The 16,185-nt window shown below is 39.2% G+C and overlaps 1 protein-coding gene across 1 annotated transcript in view; it reads left to right on the top strand.

Annotated features, from left to right (window-relative positions):
• Mtmr7 (myotubularin related protein 7) overlaps nucleotides 1-16,185 on the top strand; it is a 92,964-nt gene that overhangs the window by 59,091 nt on the left and 17,688 nt on the right. The window contains exon 8 of the mRNA XM_046425982.2: nucleotides 14,881-14,990. Within this exon, the coding sequence (XP_046281938.2) occupies nucleotides 14,881-14,990 (110 nt within the window). The remainder of the gene's footprint in view (nucleotides 1-14,880; nucleotides 14,991-16,185) is intronic.

Genomic DNA, 16,185 nt, shown 5'->3' with positions numbered 1-16,185 from the left:
ATCCTCAGTGTTGGGGAGGGAAACGGAGAGGGGCATAGAGAGGTGTGCACAGAACTGTTTTCACATCTCCACTTGGTGAGGTGGTGCCACACTGTAACGGCTCTTCCTGTCCTCTACCTATAGGGTAGGTGGATGCTTATGGGAAAGGCATGGGAAGGACATTGTCCACCTTTTTCAATCAACATGACATCTTTTAGATGCAACCTAGAAAATTTCACTATCTCCTCATTAGTAGTTTGGGGCCTAAGTTCCACACAAATCTGAAATTGATATTGCTGTTGTGTAGCTCTTCGCAGCTGACCACTTATCTGTTGATTTATTTATTTAACTAAAAATTGAGCAACTTCTATGAACCAGGCTTCATAAATATTTTTACTTAGGTAATAATTGTGTTTGATTTTCACAGCAATAGTGTATAGTGCATATTATCTGTACTTTATAGATAAAGACAGTCTCTTAGAAAGGTTAAGCATAGATAATTTTTAAGAGGAAGCAGTAAGTTGAAACAAATAGTCATGTAAAATGTGTATGTAAATTTGCTCTAGAAACAAAAGAAATGTTCTTTAGTTATTAGAGCAAAGTACCACTTTTTTTTTTACCTTTTTAAAAAATTTAAAGTATCTAGTACTAAAAAGAATGTGATGAAATTAGCACTTTATTTCTGGTATCATTTAAAAGTTGGCTTAGAGAGACATGTTTTCTTTAGAGATGTATATTTTTTTTTTCCTGATTGCCTCCTTTTAGGGACTAATCCAAAACAGAGTTTAAAAAGTAAACACACAGACATGCAAGTATTGACAGTAGAGTTTTATTTATAATAGTAGTATAGTTGAAGCAACAGCAGTTGTCTGCTTAAATAATTTTGCTCTACCTTCTTGATAGAAGATTTGGCATCTGTTAAAAATAATAAATATGAATAATATGTGTACTAATACAGGAGAATGGGTATAATATAAGTTAAAAATTTAGGCTGTGGATTTTATATGTACTTCTGTTCACTACAGTAAGTCATATGTATGAAGTAAGGCTAGGAGAATGTCCAGAATATCACTGGGTTAGCACAGGAGAATGAAGGGTGATATTTTCTATCCTCTCATTTATAGAATATTTGCTCTGGGTTTTTTTTTTTTTTTTTTTAATGATACACATTTGTTATCTCACAGATTCTGTGGGTTAGGACCCTAAACATGTGTCATGTGTAAGTGGGAACCTGGAGACCCCCTTCTGGGGGCTGGAGGAGGCTGCAGTCAGCATCAGCTGGGCTGTGTTCTCCTCAGGAGGCTCGGATGGGGGAAGGAGCTGCTTCCGAGCTCATTCATGCTCTTGGCAGAATCAGCTGAAGGCCCCACATTTTATTGGCTGGAGGCCACTCCCAGGTCCGGAGGCTGCCACAGCTCTGCCACACAGACTTCTACATAAGCTGGTCACACGTGACAGTTTGCTTCTTCAAGGCCTGTAGCAGTGCCTCTCCTGGTCTATTTCAGTTGGAATTAAGACATTTAAAAAAAAAAATCTTTCCCATTATTACATAACAAAGCAGGATTTGAACCTTGTACCTTCTGTCATGTTACAGTGATCCTTGTTTTGTGGTTCTGATATTAGATAGGCTCACAGGAAACCACCACACACAGTAATGATGACAAAACATTTTTCAAAGGATTACTGTGTACTCAACACCCAAATTTTAAAAGTTTATTCAGTTGAGCCTTGTGAGATCATGTGATGGCTGCTCTTATTCTCTTTTATAGATGAGGAAATTGAGGCACAGAGGCTAAGTACCAGTGTCAGCTCACAATAATAAGTGATAGAACTGAGATTATTACCTCATTAGTGTGAGTTCAATCACCACACTCTTAGCCACTCAGCTTTACTGCCTCCCTGGGGAGTGGGTGAGGCCTAAGTATGAAAAGACCTAGGTTTAGGTTCTTGCTTTAGACCTCAAGTAAGACTAATACTTCTCATTTCCTGTATGTGTAAAGCAACATCAGTAATATGTTTTCTCTATTTAATTCAGACATATTAAAATGATTCCTTGCAAACTACCAAGTACTTTTCAATATGAGGAGCAAATGCTTTCTCTTGGGAAGCAATAATGTATTTAAAAATAAGTATGGTGGGCTGGGGTTGTAGCTCAGTGGTAGAGCGCTTGCCTGGCACATGTTTAGGCATTGGGTTTGATCCTCAGCATCACATAAAAATAAATAAATAAAATAGAGGTATTGTGTTTATCATGCCCAGTGTCTGTTGGGCATTTTGGGCTAAAAAATATTTTTAAAAATAAAAATAAATATAAGCACTGGAAGGCTGGGGGAAAAAAAGCTCAGTTGGTAGAATGTTTCCCTTGCATGCACAAGGCCTTGGGTTCACTCTCCAGCACCACAGGAAAAAAAAAAAAAGAATTAAAAATAAGCACTGGATAAAATGGATAGGTTGATGATGAATTCAGTCTGGCAAGTATTTGATAGGTCCTTCCTATCAGTAAATTTTCATAATTTTTCTATTCAAAATACAGCATGATTTTCAGAGTCATGTAGGTGCTTGCCTCACAGTGTGGTCTGTATCCATTCAGTGCAAGTCCATAAAAAATGATTTAATAAACATGTCAGGCCTGTGGGCATTGTATCAGTAAGTTATTTTACAGAGTTACAGATGTTAGCCTGACAACAGACCAGATGGAAATGGGCCCAGAGCATGTGCAACAAAGGCCCAGTGTCATTTGGGCATTTTGGGCCATACTGCAGTGAGGTGCTATTTGAAAGGGGGCCAGGCTGATTCCATATAAAATATTGAAGTCTTTTATAGGAGGCCCCAAAATGTAACCTCCCCCTTTATTTGGTAATATTTTCTGAAATTGTGTGTATTAACAGTGGAGAATGTTTTTTGGCAAAATCAGGTGTCTCTAGAGATCATATAATAATCTGTTTTTCTTTGTGAAGTTTCTTAGACTTTACTCATCAGAATCTATATTAGGTGTAGAAAGAATGGTTAAAGGGGCAGAGACCTTAAAGTATATCATGAGAGGAACCCTCTCGGTGGGTATTTCTTGGAGTACATCATAGGAGGCACCATGTTGGTAGGTATTACTTGGAGTTTATCAAAGGATGCCTATCTTGGTGGGTATTATTCAGAGTTTTTCATGGGAATACACCATCTTGGTGATACTACCTGGAGTATATCATGAGAGGCCCATCTTGGTGGGTATAATGGTCATATAATTGATTCCTGCGCTGGTCTTTCTGCCAGGTTGCCTTGGGGCCATGGTCTACACGGGAATAGTCCCTAACACACAGCTCCAAGGTTTCCATGAAATATTTCTCTCTGCTCAGAGAACTGCTCCATAGGTTCAAAAGTCCTTTCTTTTTTATACTTTCTTCCTTACTTATGTCTTTATTGGTGATGGCTAACTCAGCCTTGATGAAATGGAAGATTTCTACCCTTCATAGATATTTATAATTTAAGTTTTTCAGTTTAAATTAAGTATTTCCTATTACATTGTCTATAAATTTATGCTTGGAAGTTTTACTAGATATGAATTAATAAAGTCAATAAGTTTCTTTCTTTTTTAGTTCTCCATGATATTTTGCCATTATTAATTCTCTGATTACTAAGCTATTAGATGGGACAACCAATAATGTCCTGAAAATCTGGGTATTTCTCATCAGAATTTAGCACCATGGCTTCATTTCTACATGAAAAACCCTAGTCTCCTTAAAGTAGAATTAGAAGACTTCACATAGAAATAGTAGTTGTCAGGCTTTGTAATGAGTCCTCTACTGGGCCAATAGATCTATCTAGTCAGGATTTACTTGTTATTATTGCATGGTCATTTGGAGAAAAGAAATGGATCAAGAATGTGTACTTGGCTTCTGTGTGCTATTGGATGAGGATTTAGAATTTGGCTGCAGGAGCCCTGAATGTTACCAATCGAGAGAGTAAGCTCAGTATCTTAAGTGCTGAGGCATAGGGGACAAGCTTGCTCTTTGTAGATATATGTGCTATGAATCATCCATGGATGATTTAGTAAATTTCCTTAAGCAACTCTTTCCAATCTGAAAATTGGGAGTAAATAAACCCTGCATGGTAGATAATATATAAAGAGCTTCAGGCCTAATTTCTGATTATAGTAAGTACCTAATAAAAATGAGCTACCACATTTATCTCAGACATTCATCATTCATTAAACAGTAATTGAGAGTGGTCGATATGCTGGGCGTTGGATAGACAAATGCTTTATTCCTTAATACACAAAGAAGTAGCCAATTTTGATAAAAGGCAAAAAGTCATGATAGGAAGGAAAGATCATGCTTGCTTTAGTAGTGATCTCTGCATGGACTGTCCTGAGTAAGTCATGGCTGGATGTTGTAACTGGATGTCAAAGCCAAAGACTTCATTTCCAGGCAATGTTATCAAAGGAGAGGACAAGAGCAACCAAAATGATTTAATGAGAGAATAGAGGCTATTTTTTTTTAAATCCACATTATGCTTTCTTTTGAGATTCATGGAGACAATTCAAAGATTAATGTAAAATTTCCCACCCTCAGAATTATTGTTCTTTATCTTGTTAATCATGATTGCAAGTTTTTGGGTAACTAGGACATTTACAAAAGGAGTGCTTATAGAAGAAAGTGGCTAATTTTAGTGGCAAGATGAACTGTTTTTCCATAAAGCTGCAATTTGGGGTTGGCTGTTCAATATTTGCTTGCCAGTGACAACAGGGTCTCAAGTTTGATGAAAGTGTTGGCCCTGGGAGCTTTTTCAGCTGGAATGAGTCCCACCTCCCACATCCTCTGCTGCTTTTCTCACACTTCAGTATTTGCTGCCAGCATCTTTATCTTACATGATTCTTAGCCTCCTCTCCAGGGCCTCCTACTAAAATCTGATATCCATCCCAGGCTTCCGAGCCTTTCAACACCCGGTCTCCTCCCAGTCTAAACTCCTGTTTCCACTTTCTTTTAAGTTTCCTATTTAGATTTATTGTCCTTAAGTCCTGCCTTCTATTTAGTTCCTGTTCCTGGCTCAGTTTGTGTATTGAGCTTTTAATTGTTTTCTTTTTCTAGTGAAAATAATACATAACGTGGTGTGCAGGAAACTAGATACCTGTTATAATATACTTGCTGTGCCTGTTGCATCTGAGCCCTTTCCTCCTCCGTCAATTGAGACAATTGCATCTACCATGTGGACTCAGTGAAGGGAAAGCCCGTGCGCCTTTACTTACATGTGGTAGAAGTACTGTAAATGGCCACACATATTTTTTGTTTGCTGCAAAATTTTATGTATACCAGCAGTAAATATTCATGTCTTACTGTTCTTAACATCCATTAACCCTAAGGTAGTACAGGTTGCCACCTTATACTGTAAATTTGTCTTTAGATACAAAGTTCACACATGGAGCAAATAAATGCTAACGGCATTCCTCATGTGAACCTGCTGTTTGATTTTCTTTATGCTAGTAGGAATTAGTATTCATATTTTTTTATGTGTGTAAGCACACACATGTTTATTAGATACACATGCACACACATAGGCATGTTTACTATTGTCCGTGCTAATTCAAGCAATGCTAACACAGGTGCACAGAATTTACGCTTGATTGCACCTCCTAGGCATTTTATACTATTGTCACAGTCTTTCTAATATAAAACTGTATGAAAATGACTTTCATGGCATTATTAATTATATACAAATTCCAGAAAATATCAACAAAGTTAGAAATATTTTGAAGAATAAGCTTTAACCTTGTCATTATCCTATGGAGAAGCTTGTACACAGATCTTTCTAGTTGATGCAAATTCTCTATAAAGAGGGTCTGTGTTGGGTGACTTGGGTAGGGAGGAATGTGCTGCTGGCATTAATAAGTTGAATACAATTCACTTCAGAGCTCAGAAGTTTATCCTGTGTTGCCATGGTGGGCTCTAAGTAAAAGAAGGAGACTACAAAGCAGGCATGACTAAACATTTCCACATTGCAGGCCATAATTAAGTCCTTTTCTAAAGGTTTCTCTTACTAGGATATTCACTGAAGGGAGATTGTTATCATTTTGCCAGTTCTTTGAAGACTATCTCCTTGGTCTTGGCTTCTTGACTCCAAAATGGGAAAGAGATAAATCAAAGATCAGCAGAACTCAGCCATATGTCAGGGTAGTACATATGGGGGGGAGGGGACATGCACATGTCTACTTTAGGTCTTAGGGTGCAGGAGAGACCATTCCCATTGGGGTTAAAATGGAGCCTTTCTTTATGTCCTCACTGACATTACCCAGCAGCTATAATAGGAAGAAATGAGATTGGTGTAAGTAACACCCAAGTAAGACCAGACAAGGCTGTATTTCCTTCAGGTAAATTTCATATTTCTCAGGTTCTAAAATTATACATCTTTTTCCATTATGGTTTATATATGTTTATGGGATATAGTTACCCTGTTATATAAAACAAATATCACTAGACCTGTCATTAAACTCCCAGCTAGTAAGTACAGTTCTCTGTAATTTGTGGCATATGCCTCTGATGTCAGCTGAAATGAACTTTGTTCAGCAAAATGGTTTGTAAATATTGGTTTGGGTTTGGCAACAAGAGTGAACAAATCAGTATTTCTGCCTTATCCTGAGTTTATCCAAACAAACCCAACAGTTTTATATTTAAAAACTCAGGCACTAATCGTTTCAGTCTCAAGTGTACCCCCATCTGTCAGGTGTGTTAATCATCTGCAGAGCTGTTTGCCTTGAACACTGCCACTGACCATTAGGGGAAGACACCCTCTCACTTGTCATCTGGCCTGAAAACCTGGTGGGTTATTTTACAAGTGTGTGCAATTTGAGTGTTCCTGAAAAAAGAAATGTTACACAAGGATCCATTCTTAGTGTGAAAAGAAAGGAAACTGATGTGGCAAGAGCCAAGCCGCCTGTCCCTTGGCCATGTGAGCTAAATGAACAAGGGAGTGCTGGAGAATCCTCTCTCCTGGATATTGTAGGGCCTTGTTTCCTGAGCTGTGGATTCCTCTCTTGCTTTAGGCACAGGCCATCTCCAAGTTAACTGGAAAGCCTGGTATCTTTATTTTTAAACTTGCTGTCATTTCTGTGCCTTGTGGGAAGAGAAGGTGAAAAGGATCGTTTGTTCTTGGGCTGAGCTTCAGAGTTTGGATGCCAAGATATTTCTCAGGCTCCCTGGGCTTTTTGGAATAAACAAGAATGCTAACCAGCCCAGAGCCCTATAATAACAAACTGAAAGTTTGTCCTTTTTAGTGAAAAAGACTGCAGGAGAATATTATCTGTGGAAGGTTTAAAGGAATCAATTGAGCTCTGCAGTTTCACAGGGTGGAATGTGTGTATTTTAGGATTAAGTTGAACACTTTGGGTCATGGCCCAAAGTGGAAAGAAAGGCCAAGCAGCAGGCGCCCAGGGAGTGGCAAGAGCTCACAGAGGGTGCTGGAATTTGCCACGCTTCCTGCTGGGCTGTGTCTTTTAGCAATGTGCATAGGCAGAGGCGAGCCTGCCACTTGGAGGGCCTGTGCAGTATTGCTGGGCAGTGTCACTAGAGGACAAATCTGCTGGGCTGGGGCAAGAACAACAGGGCTCAGTTTTAACTAGGAGCTGGCAGTTGGCCTTTGCATCAGAGTCAGCTCTTTGTCTTCAAATTGTGTCTGTGCTCCTATGAACTCACAGGAAGCTTTCTGAGGTGTGCCATGGTATGTTGCTATATGGGGATTGGCTCCTAGATCAACATCTGTGCCCTGTACCCGTCTTCCTAAAACGATGTGACCTGCCATAGAAGGCTCTGCATGTCCAGGCGTAAGCCAGCCAGGCTTTCCCACATCCTGTTCCTAATTGCCCTTTTGCCACCTTTCGAAAGAAATCACCCTTTGCCACACCCCCAACTTTATCAAGATGCTTGATCCCAGAGTGTGTAGGGAGATGTTTTGCAGTTTATTTTAGAGGTACATGTGCAAAAAGGTTTGAAGCTTTCTGATCAGAATAAACTTCCTTGAGCAAACTAAATTAGCACTCTCCATGGAAGTATAGTGTAAGCCACAAGTACAGACATTTGTTATTTTAAATTTCTTGGTAGCCATATTGAAAGGAGTGGGAAGAAAGAGGCAATTTAATTTTAATAACATATTTTATTTAACGTAATATACTGAAAATGTTGTCATTTCAACACACATCTGCATATAAAACTATTAATGAGGTATTTTGTATGCTTTTTCTGTATGAAGTCTAAAACTTGATTTTTATTTTATGCTTCCAGCATAGTTCAACCCAGATCTGCCCCATTTCCAGTGCTCAGTAGCCACATGTGACTGGATGGCTACTACTATATTGGGATAGTACAATTCTAAGTGATAGCATAACCGTCAAGCTGATGGTACATGTGAGTCAAATAGTACTTTGATTTGTGTTAGAATTATGAAAAATAAGACATCTGAGATTAAGAGGCCATAGTGAAGAGCACAAGCTCAGTCCCAGCCTCATGATGGACCTGCTGGTAGACCTCAGACAAGCTATTTCACCTCTCTTGGTACTGGTTTCCATAGTAAAAACGTGACAATAATACTAGTGCCTTCCTTATAATGACTGTCTTGAGGATTAGAAAAGCTTAACTATCTATGTAAGGTACTTAGGAAAGTGGCATCTGGTATTTAAATTTTACTACAATTATTATATTATTCCTAGTATAACCCACCAAGGTAGTCATGGTATGATGGCAAACACCCTAGCTTTGTCTGTCAGAATACCTGTGTTGAGACCTTCTATTATTGATCACTTTGTATTTTAGCTTTTCTGAGCCTCAGCTTCCCCTTCAGTTGAACACCTTCTATCTCCTAAGACATTGTTCTGAATGAACAGGTAAGAACATGTATAGCTACCATTCTGGGGAGTCTTCATTATGGCAGCATAATATATATAAGTACTATCTTGTTTCATCTTCACAACAACTATTTGAGGAATGTGTTTTTATTCCACTTTTACATTTGAGGAAGGCAAAACTCAGCTGGCTGCAGGTTTCAGTGCTGGAATTTGAAAACAGGAATGTCTGACTTCAAAGTGCCTGAATAGTGCTGCGTGCTTTATTAAGAGGGTAGAAACATAATCCAACTATGATGTTTAAAGGTGGGGACTGTGGGAAGTGATTAGGCTTAGATAAGGTCCATGATCAAATTACTGGTAGCTTTAGAAGAGAAAGAGACATCACAAGATGTACACATGCTATGCATACTCCTTGGTGATACCCTGCTCCATGTCAGGACTTTGACAGCAAGAAGGCCATCACCACATGTAGCCTTTCAACCTTGTACCTCTAGAACTGTGAGCCAAAATAAAGCTCTTTTCTTTATAAAATAACCTGCCACAGGTATTTTATTAAAGTATCAGAAAACAGACTCATAACGAAGGAATTCTTCAGGTGCCAGAAATGAAGACTATTAAGACTTTGAGTTGTTTCCATGGTAAAGGTTGAGGGCAAAGAGGGAGGGCCATTGCTCCCAGTGAAGGCTTATTCAGTGTGTTCATCATTGTTATTCTGTAACTATTATTCATGGGTGAGGCTTTTTGTATACTCTGGTTATTTCCTTTCTAGAACAGTTTAGTGTCCTCCCTGAAGTTAATACATAGTCATCTCACTGCTTTGGTTTGCTCAGTTCTCTTTGAATCACTCCTAGTCCTAGGGCAGCAGGACCAGCTGTGGTTCGAAAAGGGAGCCTTGTTTTGGGAAGGTGGGGGATGAGGCTATAGGGCGGCGGTGGTGGTGTTTGGAGGAACAGAGGAAAGTCACTGATGAAGGGCTGCAAAGGGAGCTGGTCAAGATGTTTCTGGGTGGCTTCTCTTGTGTTGGGCTGAGGGCAGGGCTGAAAGTTTGGAAGAACTGGGTGGAAGACGGGGCAATGAGCACGGGGAACTTTGGGAAGGTTGGCTGTGAACTCGCTAAGATGACAAGAAACAACCTCATGTAGTGGCCAACATTATCTCATCCACAGGCCACCAGAAATGTGAATCCAGACACGCCAGGAATGCCACCCCTTTGTGTTTTACTCCACCTCCTGCTTGAGTGCAAATATGCTGAAGTCTGTCTAGATGATGGTTCTGTTGCATCATATTCCTGGGCCAATCCTGTACCTTTTCTTCTCTACTTGCTTTTATTAGGAACACTGTTCTTAGATGTTTGCAACTTACCTTCAGTGAAGCCTTTTCTAAGGATTCCACAGAATTATGGAAGTCTTTCTCCTGAGCAGTCTTTGGGTTGCTTCTGCCAGGTGTCTGCAAGACTCGCAGCCCAAACATGACAACTTCTCAGCTCCCAAGCTCCTGTACATAAGCAGAGTGTGGTTTAGATCCTCAGCGTGCCCCAGTCCAAGCCCAGGGTCTCAACATCTCAGGGTAAATTGTAATTTTCCTTATGTGGAGATCAGGCTGAGACTAGCTTAAGGTCACCATACTGGGTCCAGGAGTACATTTTTTTTTTTTTTTTAACACTTCAGTTTCTAGTGGGGAATCTCCTGCCCTGCTCTGGCCCAAAGTTAGGTCTGTTGTTTCTGTTCATTTGAGCACAACCTGTATTTACCCACTTCTTACTCCCCACTAAAAGGATAACAAAGTGGTTAAAAAAAAAAGAGGTGTGTGTGTGTTTGTGTGTGTGTGTGTGTGTGTGTTAAAACTACAAAAAGATGAGAGAATGGAAGAGGAGGTGACAGTGACACTAATATGAAAGCTGGATAATAGATGAGTGATAAGTGACAGAAAAGATGAGAAAAAAGCTGGAATTCATGATTGGAAGGTGAGAAAAAGCAAGCCAGATGGAACTGCAGCTGTTCAGGATCTGGAAGTTGAGGTATCAGGTATCTCAAATGAGGACTGGCTGAGTGTTGGCAGCCAGAAGCAGTTGTTAAGTCCCAGCCTCTCTGTCCCCTGCACTGCCAGTGAATCCTCTTCCCACACCTGCACAGGAGAAGATGGTGATGAATTTCCTGGAAAGACTGACCCTCTAGAACGCTTCTGGGATCAGGAACCCACCCAAAGCTGGCGGACCTGGGAAAGGAATACCAGGACAAAAAAGGATGGGTTAAGTGAATGTCTACAAAGGGAAGAGGAGACCTGTGGTTCCCTGCCCCAATTCCATTCTTAGGACATTGTCATCCAGTCTTATTGACTCATGCAGGTGTATGGAGACCCTCCCTGGGACCTCCAGCCATTCCAAGAGAAGGTCTTCCAGATCCTGCCATCTGTGGTGAGACTGGCCAAATCTCCCACAGCTAAGCTAGCAGCTAAGAAAGCCTGCCATGTACAGGGCACTCCAGCCAGCTCTTTTGTGCTCCACTCTCATGTGGGAATGAACTGAGATTACCAGAAAATTGAGCAAAGCAAGCACAATATCACTGATAAGAGACCATGCACGCACAAGGCAATCTACTAAGCAAGCAAACAAAAAGAATTTAGGAGGAAAAATAAAGAAACAGATTCAATCCAGAGAGTAGAATAAGAAGAAAACAATAAAACTGGCATTAATAACCTTAAAGAAATAAAACTTGGTAAAACTAAAAAATGTCATAGTGCCAAGTGGTAGCCACAATTTTGAGAAAGAACTCTCCCACCTTCCTGGTGAGAATGCAAATGAATGCAACCCCTTTCTAAAGCTATTTGGCAATACTTGGTACTGATGAAGATGCACTGACCCTATGGCCCATTCCATTTCAGTTATGGAAATACATTTATAGGGAGATTTTCCACAAGGAGATTATACAACGATATTTTACTGTGCTGTTTGTAAATATTAGAATAAAGGAAAGAAATAATTGTTAACAGTAGGGGAACAGATAAATAAGATATATTCATCAAGTGGAATACTATGCAGTTACTAAAAATGAATGATATTTATTGATGTGAATAGCTCAATGAAATAATGAAAAACACATCAAGTTGCAAAAGGTTATAATTATGCAAATTTTAATGCATATCTATCTATATAAGCGGTATTATTTGGGGATAATAATAGTAATAAGGGCTAACATATATAACTATCTTTGGAAAAGGGGCTTTTGTTTATCTCCATTTTACAACTAAGAAATCTAAGGCCTAGAAAGCCTAAATACTGTCCAAGCTCACACAGCTAGCATGTACGTAGTGAAAGGACAGAAATGTGTTTGGGAATATTAACAGACTGCAAAGGAAGGAAGCAAGATGCATGGGAACATGGGACTTTTTTTGGTAGCATTTTCTACCTTTTTAATAGAGATTTGAAACAATTATAGCCAATCTAGTATCTATTACGTTATTTATTAAACAGATGTTTTAGAGCAGTTTTAGGTTCTTAGCAAAACTGAGCAATAGGTACAGAGATTTCCCATATATCCCCAACCCCCACAGACTCCGCCCCCCTTCACGGTTATCAATTGGCCCCATCAGAATGGTACATTTGTAACAATGGATGAACGTACATTGACACATCATCACCACAGTTTACATTAGGGCTCACTCTTATTCTACATCCTGTGGGTTTGGATAAATACTTAATGGCATGTATCCACTGTTACAGTATCATACAGAGTTCACTGCACTAAAAATTCTTGTGCCCCAGCTAGTCATCTGTGTCTCCAACCTAGCCTCTGGCAACCACTGATCTTTTGACTGTCTCCAGAGGTTGTTGGGTTTTTTTGTTTGTTTGTTTGTTTAAGTTATAGATGGACACAGTATCTTTATTTTACTTATTTATTTATATGTGGTGCTGAGGATCGAACCCAGTGCTTCACGTGTGTGAGGCAAGTGCTCCACCACTGAGTCCAGCCCCAGCCCCTGTCTCCAGTGTTTTGCCTCTTTCGAAGGTCCTAGTTGGGAGGCTAAAGGATGTAGCATTTTCAAGTTGGCCTCTTTCATTTAGTAATATCCATTTGAGTTTCTTCCATGTCTTTTCATGTTATAATAGTTCATTTCTTTTTATTGCTCAGTAATAGTTCATTGTCCACATGTGTAATATTTAAAACTCATAAAAATTTTAATATCTCATAAATATTTCCTCATAAAACGAGGAAAATTGTAAGCTTGAAAACACTGCTAAATACCCAGGACCTCAGGGTTGACTTGGAACTATAGCTTCTGTGAATGGCTGTGTGTATTCTCCCCTGGGCTTCAGTAGAGTACCCTTTGTGTACTTTGCCAGGTAATGATAGTGTCTTCCCGCCTGTGGTGTTGGGCCTGGAGCTGGGGCCTGGAGCTGGAAGGGGACAACACTGTGACCTAGCAGAATGACAGTGCTCCCAACCAGAGTACTGCTAGAGAGAGAGAGACATCAAACACCCACTACCCCACACCCTCTGCCATTGGTTATTAGGTGCTTCCAGCAGGTCAGGCTTTTGGAAAGATTTTGGAATCTTAACTAAACATCGTCCTCATATGGCTTTCTAAAATAGGGCTTTTTGCTGGGAATCTCTGTATTATTTCTTTCATCATTGCTGTCTCTGTGACTCAGAATTTAACCACTTTTGCTTTTCTGTGTGACTCTTTGGTTGCACAAAATCAGAGTGAATCCCCTGTGATCTAGCATATTTAGGGGCAGGGCTAACATATAACTATCTTTGGAAAAGGGGCTTATTTGTTAACTTATTTAACAAATAAGTTAAATATTTGTCATTAATCATTGCCACGTGCTCCATATACACAGTGCTTTCAAAGAATTAATAAGAGTCGAATCTGGGAGTTTAGGGATGGAAGAATTTAATTTACCATATCTTCCCTATTTTAAAAATGAAGAAACTGAGGCCCAAAGAGTTAAATGACATGTACAAGACAACATAGCTAATTACTGACGGAGCTGAGTAGGAAATAGGGCTCCCTCTCCTCGCCTATGTTTATTTCACTGCAAAGTACAAAACAAAACAAAACAAAAAACACCACAACAAAACTATGGATCATTGTTTAATTTTCATGGTTTGTATTATAAAACTCCTTAAAATGGGCTTTCTGGGCATAATTCTTATAAACATTGAAATGCAGAATTTGTGATATATAGTCAGAACACTAGTTTTAAAGTTTTTTCATACCTTCTATTAAAGAGGAGTTCTTGAGATGAAAGTTTCTTGTTGGTGATGTTATAGGAGTGTTTACACACCTACCTCAGATATCTATGTGTATACAATATAGTTATCATTTGGACACTGGGTTTATTTCAATCAAAGGGAAAGTGTCTGGCCTGCTGCACTGGAGTGGATCAGAGGCACAGATCTCATTTTTAAGTTCACAGGCTTAACTCCCATTGCATTGTTGAGAACAGGAATCTGGTCATTTCATGAAGACTTTTGGGATAGTTCCATTTTATATTTTTGTAATAGTCTCAAACTGAAGAGGCTGAGTTCTAATTGGATAAGTACTAGAGTTAGTTTTATGTTTTTTCCTCCCTAGTAGTCTTGATCCACGTACTCCTTAGGTACCCATTTTTAATATCTTTCAATTTTTAAAAAATATTTTTTAGTTGTAGTTGGACACAATATCTTTATTTATTTATTTTTATGTGGTGCTGAGGATCCAACCCAGCTAGGTGAGCGCTCTATACCGCTGAGGCACAACTCCAGCCCCCCTCATTTTTAATATCTTTACTGGAAAGGTAAGTAGATGTTCTCTGCTGAACCTTTACTATACTAACATTCAATGATTTTCATTAATTGGGTTTAACCTTACAGATATGTTTCTGGTAAACAAATGCAGCATCCATCATGGCCAATGAAAGTAGAAAAACCTTACCTGAAATGGTTCAATGGAACCAAGTTTAGTAAACTTTTGATTCAGGTTGTCCAGAGAATATCTACTACAACAAACAAATTATTAATAAACTACCTGTAAAATATGATCATACATAAAAGAGAGATTGCCTTAATTTCACTTTTATATCTTGATTCATTTTGCAGTATGTGAACTCAAATCTCCCTCTATGAGTGATTTCCTGTGGGGGCTGGAGAACTCTGGCTGGTTAAGGCACATCAAGGCAATCATGGATGCAGGAATCTTCATTGCAAAGGTATGTGATTGCAGAGAAAACAAATTAAGGGGTAGACTAGCAACCATGCTGACATCAGAAAGGTGACCTGTCTCCTCTCCATGGGCTCCCCTGTACTTCACTCTGCTGTCCTGAGTAGATGGCTGGCTTTGCAGACCTCCATAAGGTTTGCCTTCTGAACATGTAATTTTGCAAGAGTACAGTGCTTAGTTGATATTTCAGTGGTCAAGTAGACTATTTCCAAAATATTCTCTCTTCCATTAGGCTTAGTTCTGGTGGAACAAAGAATTTTCTGCAGGACAGTACAACCAAATGTGAGTCATTTCAGTGATAGGGCCTTAAGGCTTCCATTGAATATATTATTTTTCTTAGACATGACATAAGCAGAAGTTATGTCCCTCAAACTGGCAGGTGGATTCCACTTTGCCATGGGAAGAATATTGTGGCAACTTTCACTGTTTTTGAATGTATTCTATTGTGTTGTTCAGTGTTTCTAAAAATAAGTTCCTCTTAGATTTACACTTAAGAGAATCATCTTTTCTGATGACATGGTCTGCTCCCCTTTATTAGATAATCATTTACTCAACAAATATTTATTTAGTGCCTGGTACTATTCTAGGTGCTATGGATGCAGTGCCGGCTAAGCCAGATCACGTCTCTCATCCCTCACAACTGACATTCTGATGTGGGAGACCAAAAGCAGGAGTAAAAAAATAAAAATAAATTTCAGGTAGTGATAGATGCTTATAATGATATCTTTACCAATTTACATTTCTTGCCAGGATACTTTCAGCTAGAAGTTATGTGTGTAGTTTCAATGGTGAATAGAAAAATCTTCCTTAGCAGATAATTCTGGTACAATTTTTAGCTTTGTTTTCACCTTCTTTCCCTAAAATATCCATTACTTCACTCTTACCCTTTTATCTTTAATTTTGTGCTTTTAAAATTTAAAATTTTGTGCCTTTTCCTTTTTGGAAAAGGTTGAGGCCAGTAGTTATTCCAGGATTTCAATAAGACTTCACATGGAAATGGGAGGGCAGGAGAGGGTGGAGGGTGGACAAGAGATGTCAGAAAGGTATGTTTGCACAGAAAAATACTTTTATTTCATATCTGTGCTAAATTTGAGGTGACTTGAGTGAGGGCTTCTGGATGTAATGGAAAGGGCAGGAAAAGCTTAGCTGCTAGCACTCACTGGGCCACTCCTTGGTTCTGCCCT

Source organism: Marmota monax, unplaced genomic scaffold, assembly GCF_021218885.2.
Source record: "Marmota monax isolate L192 unplaced genomic scaffold, Marmota_monax_Labrador192_F-V1.1 WCK01_AAM20220418_F8-fsc00197, whole genome shotgun sequence".
In the NCBI taxonomy this organism is placed as follows: domain Eukaryota; kingdom Metazoa; phylum Chordata; class Mammalia; order Rodentia; family Sciuridae; genus Marmota; species Marmota monax.
This window is presented reverse-complemented; position numbering and strand designations above follow the sequence as displayed.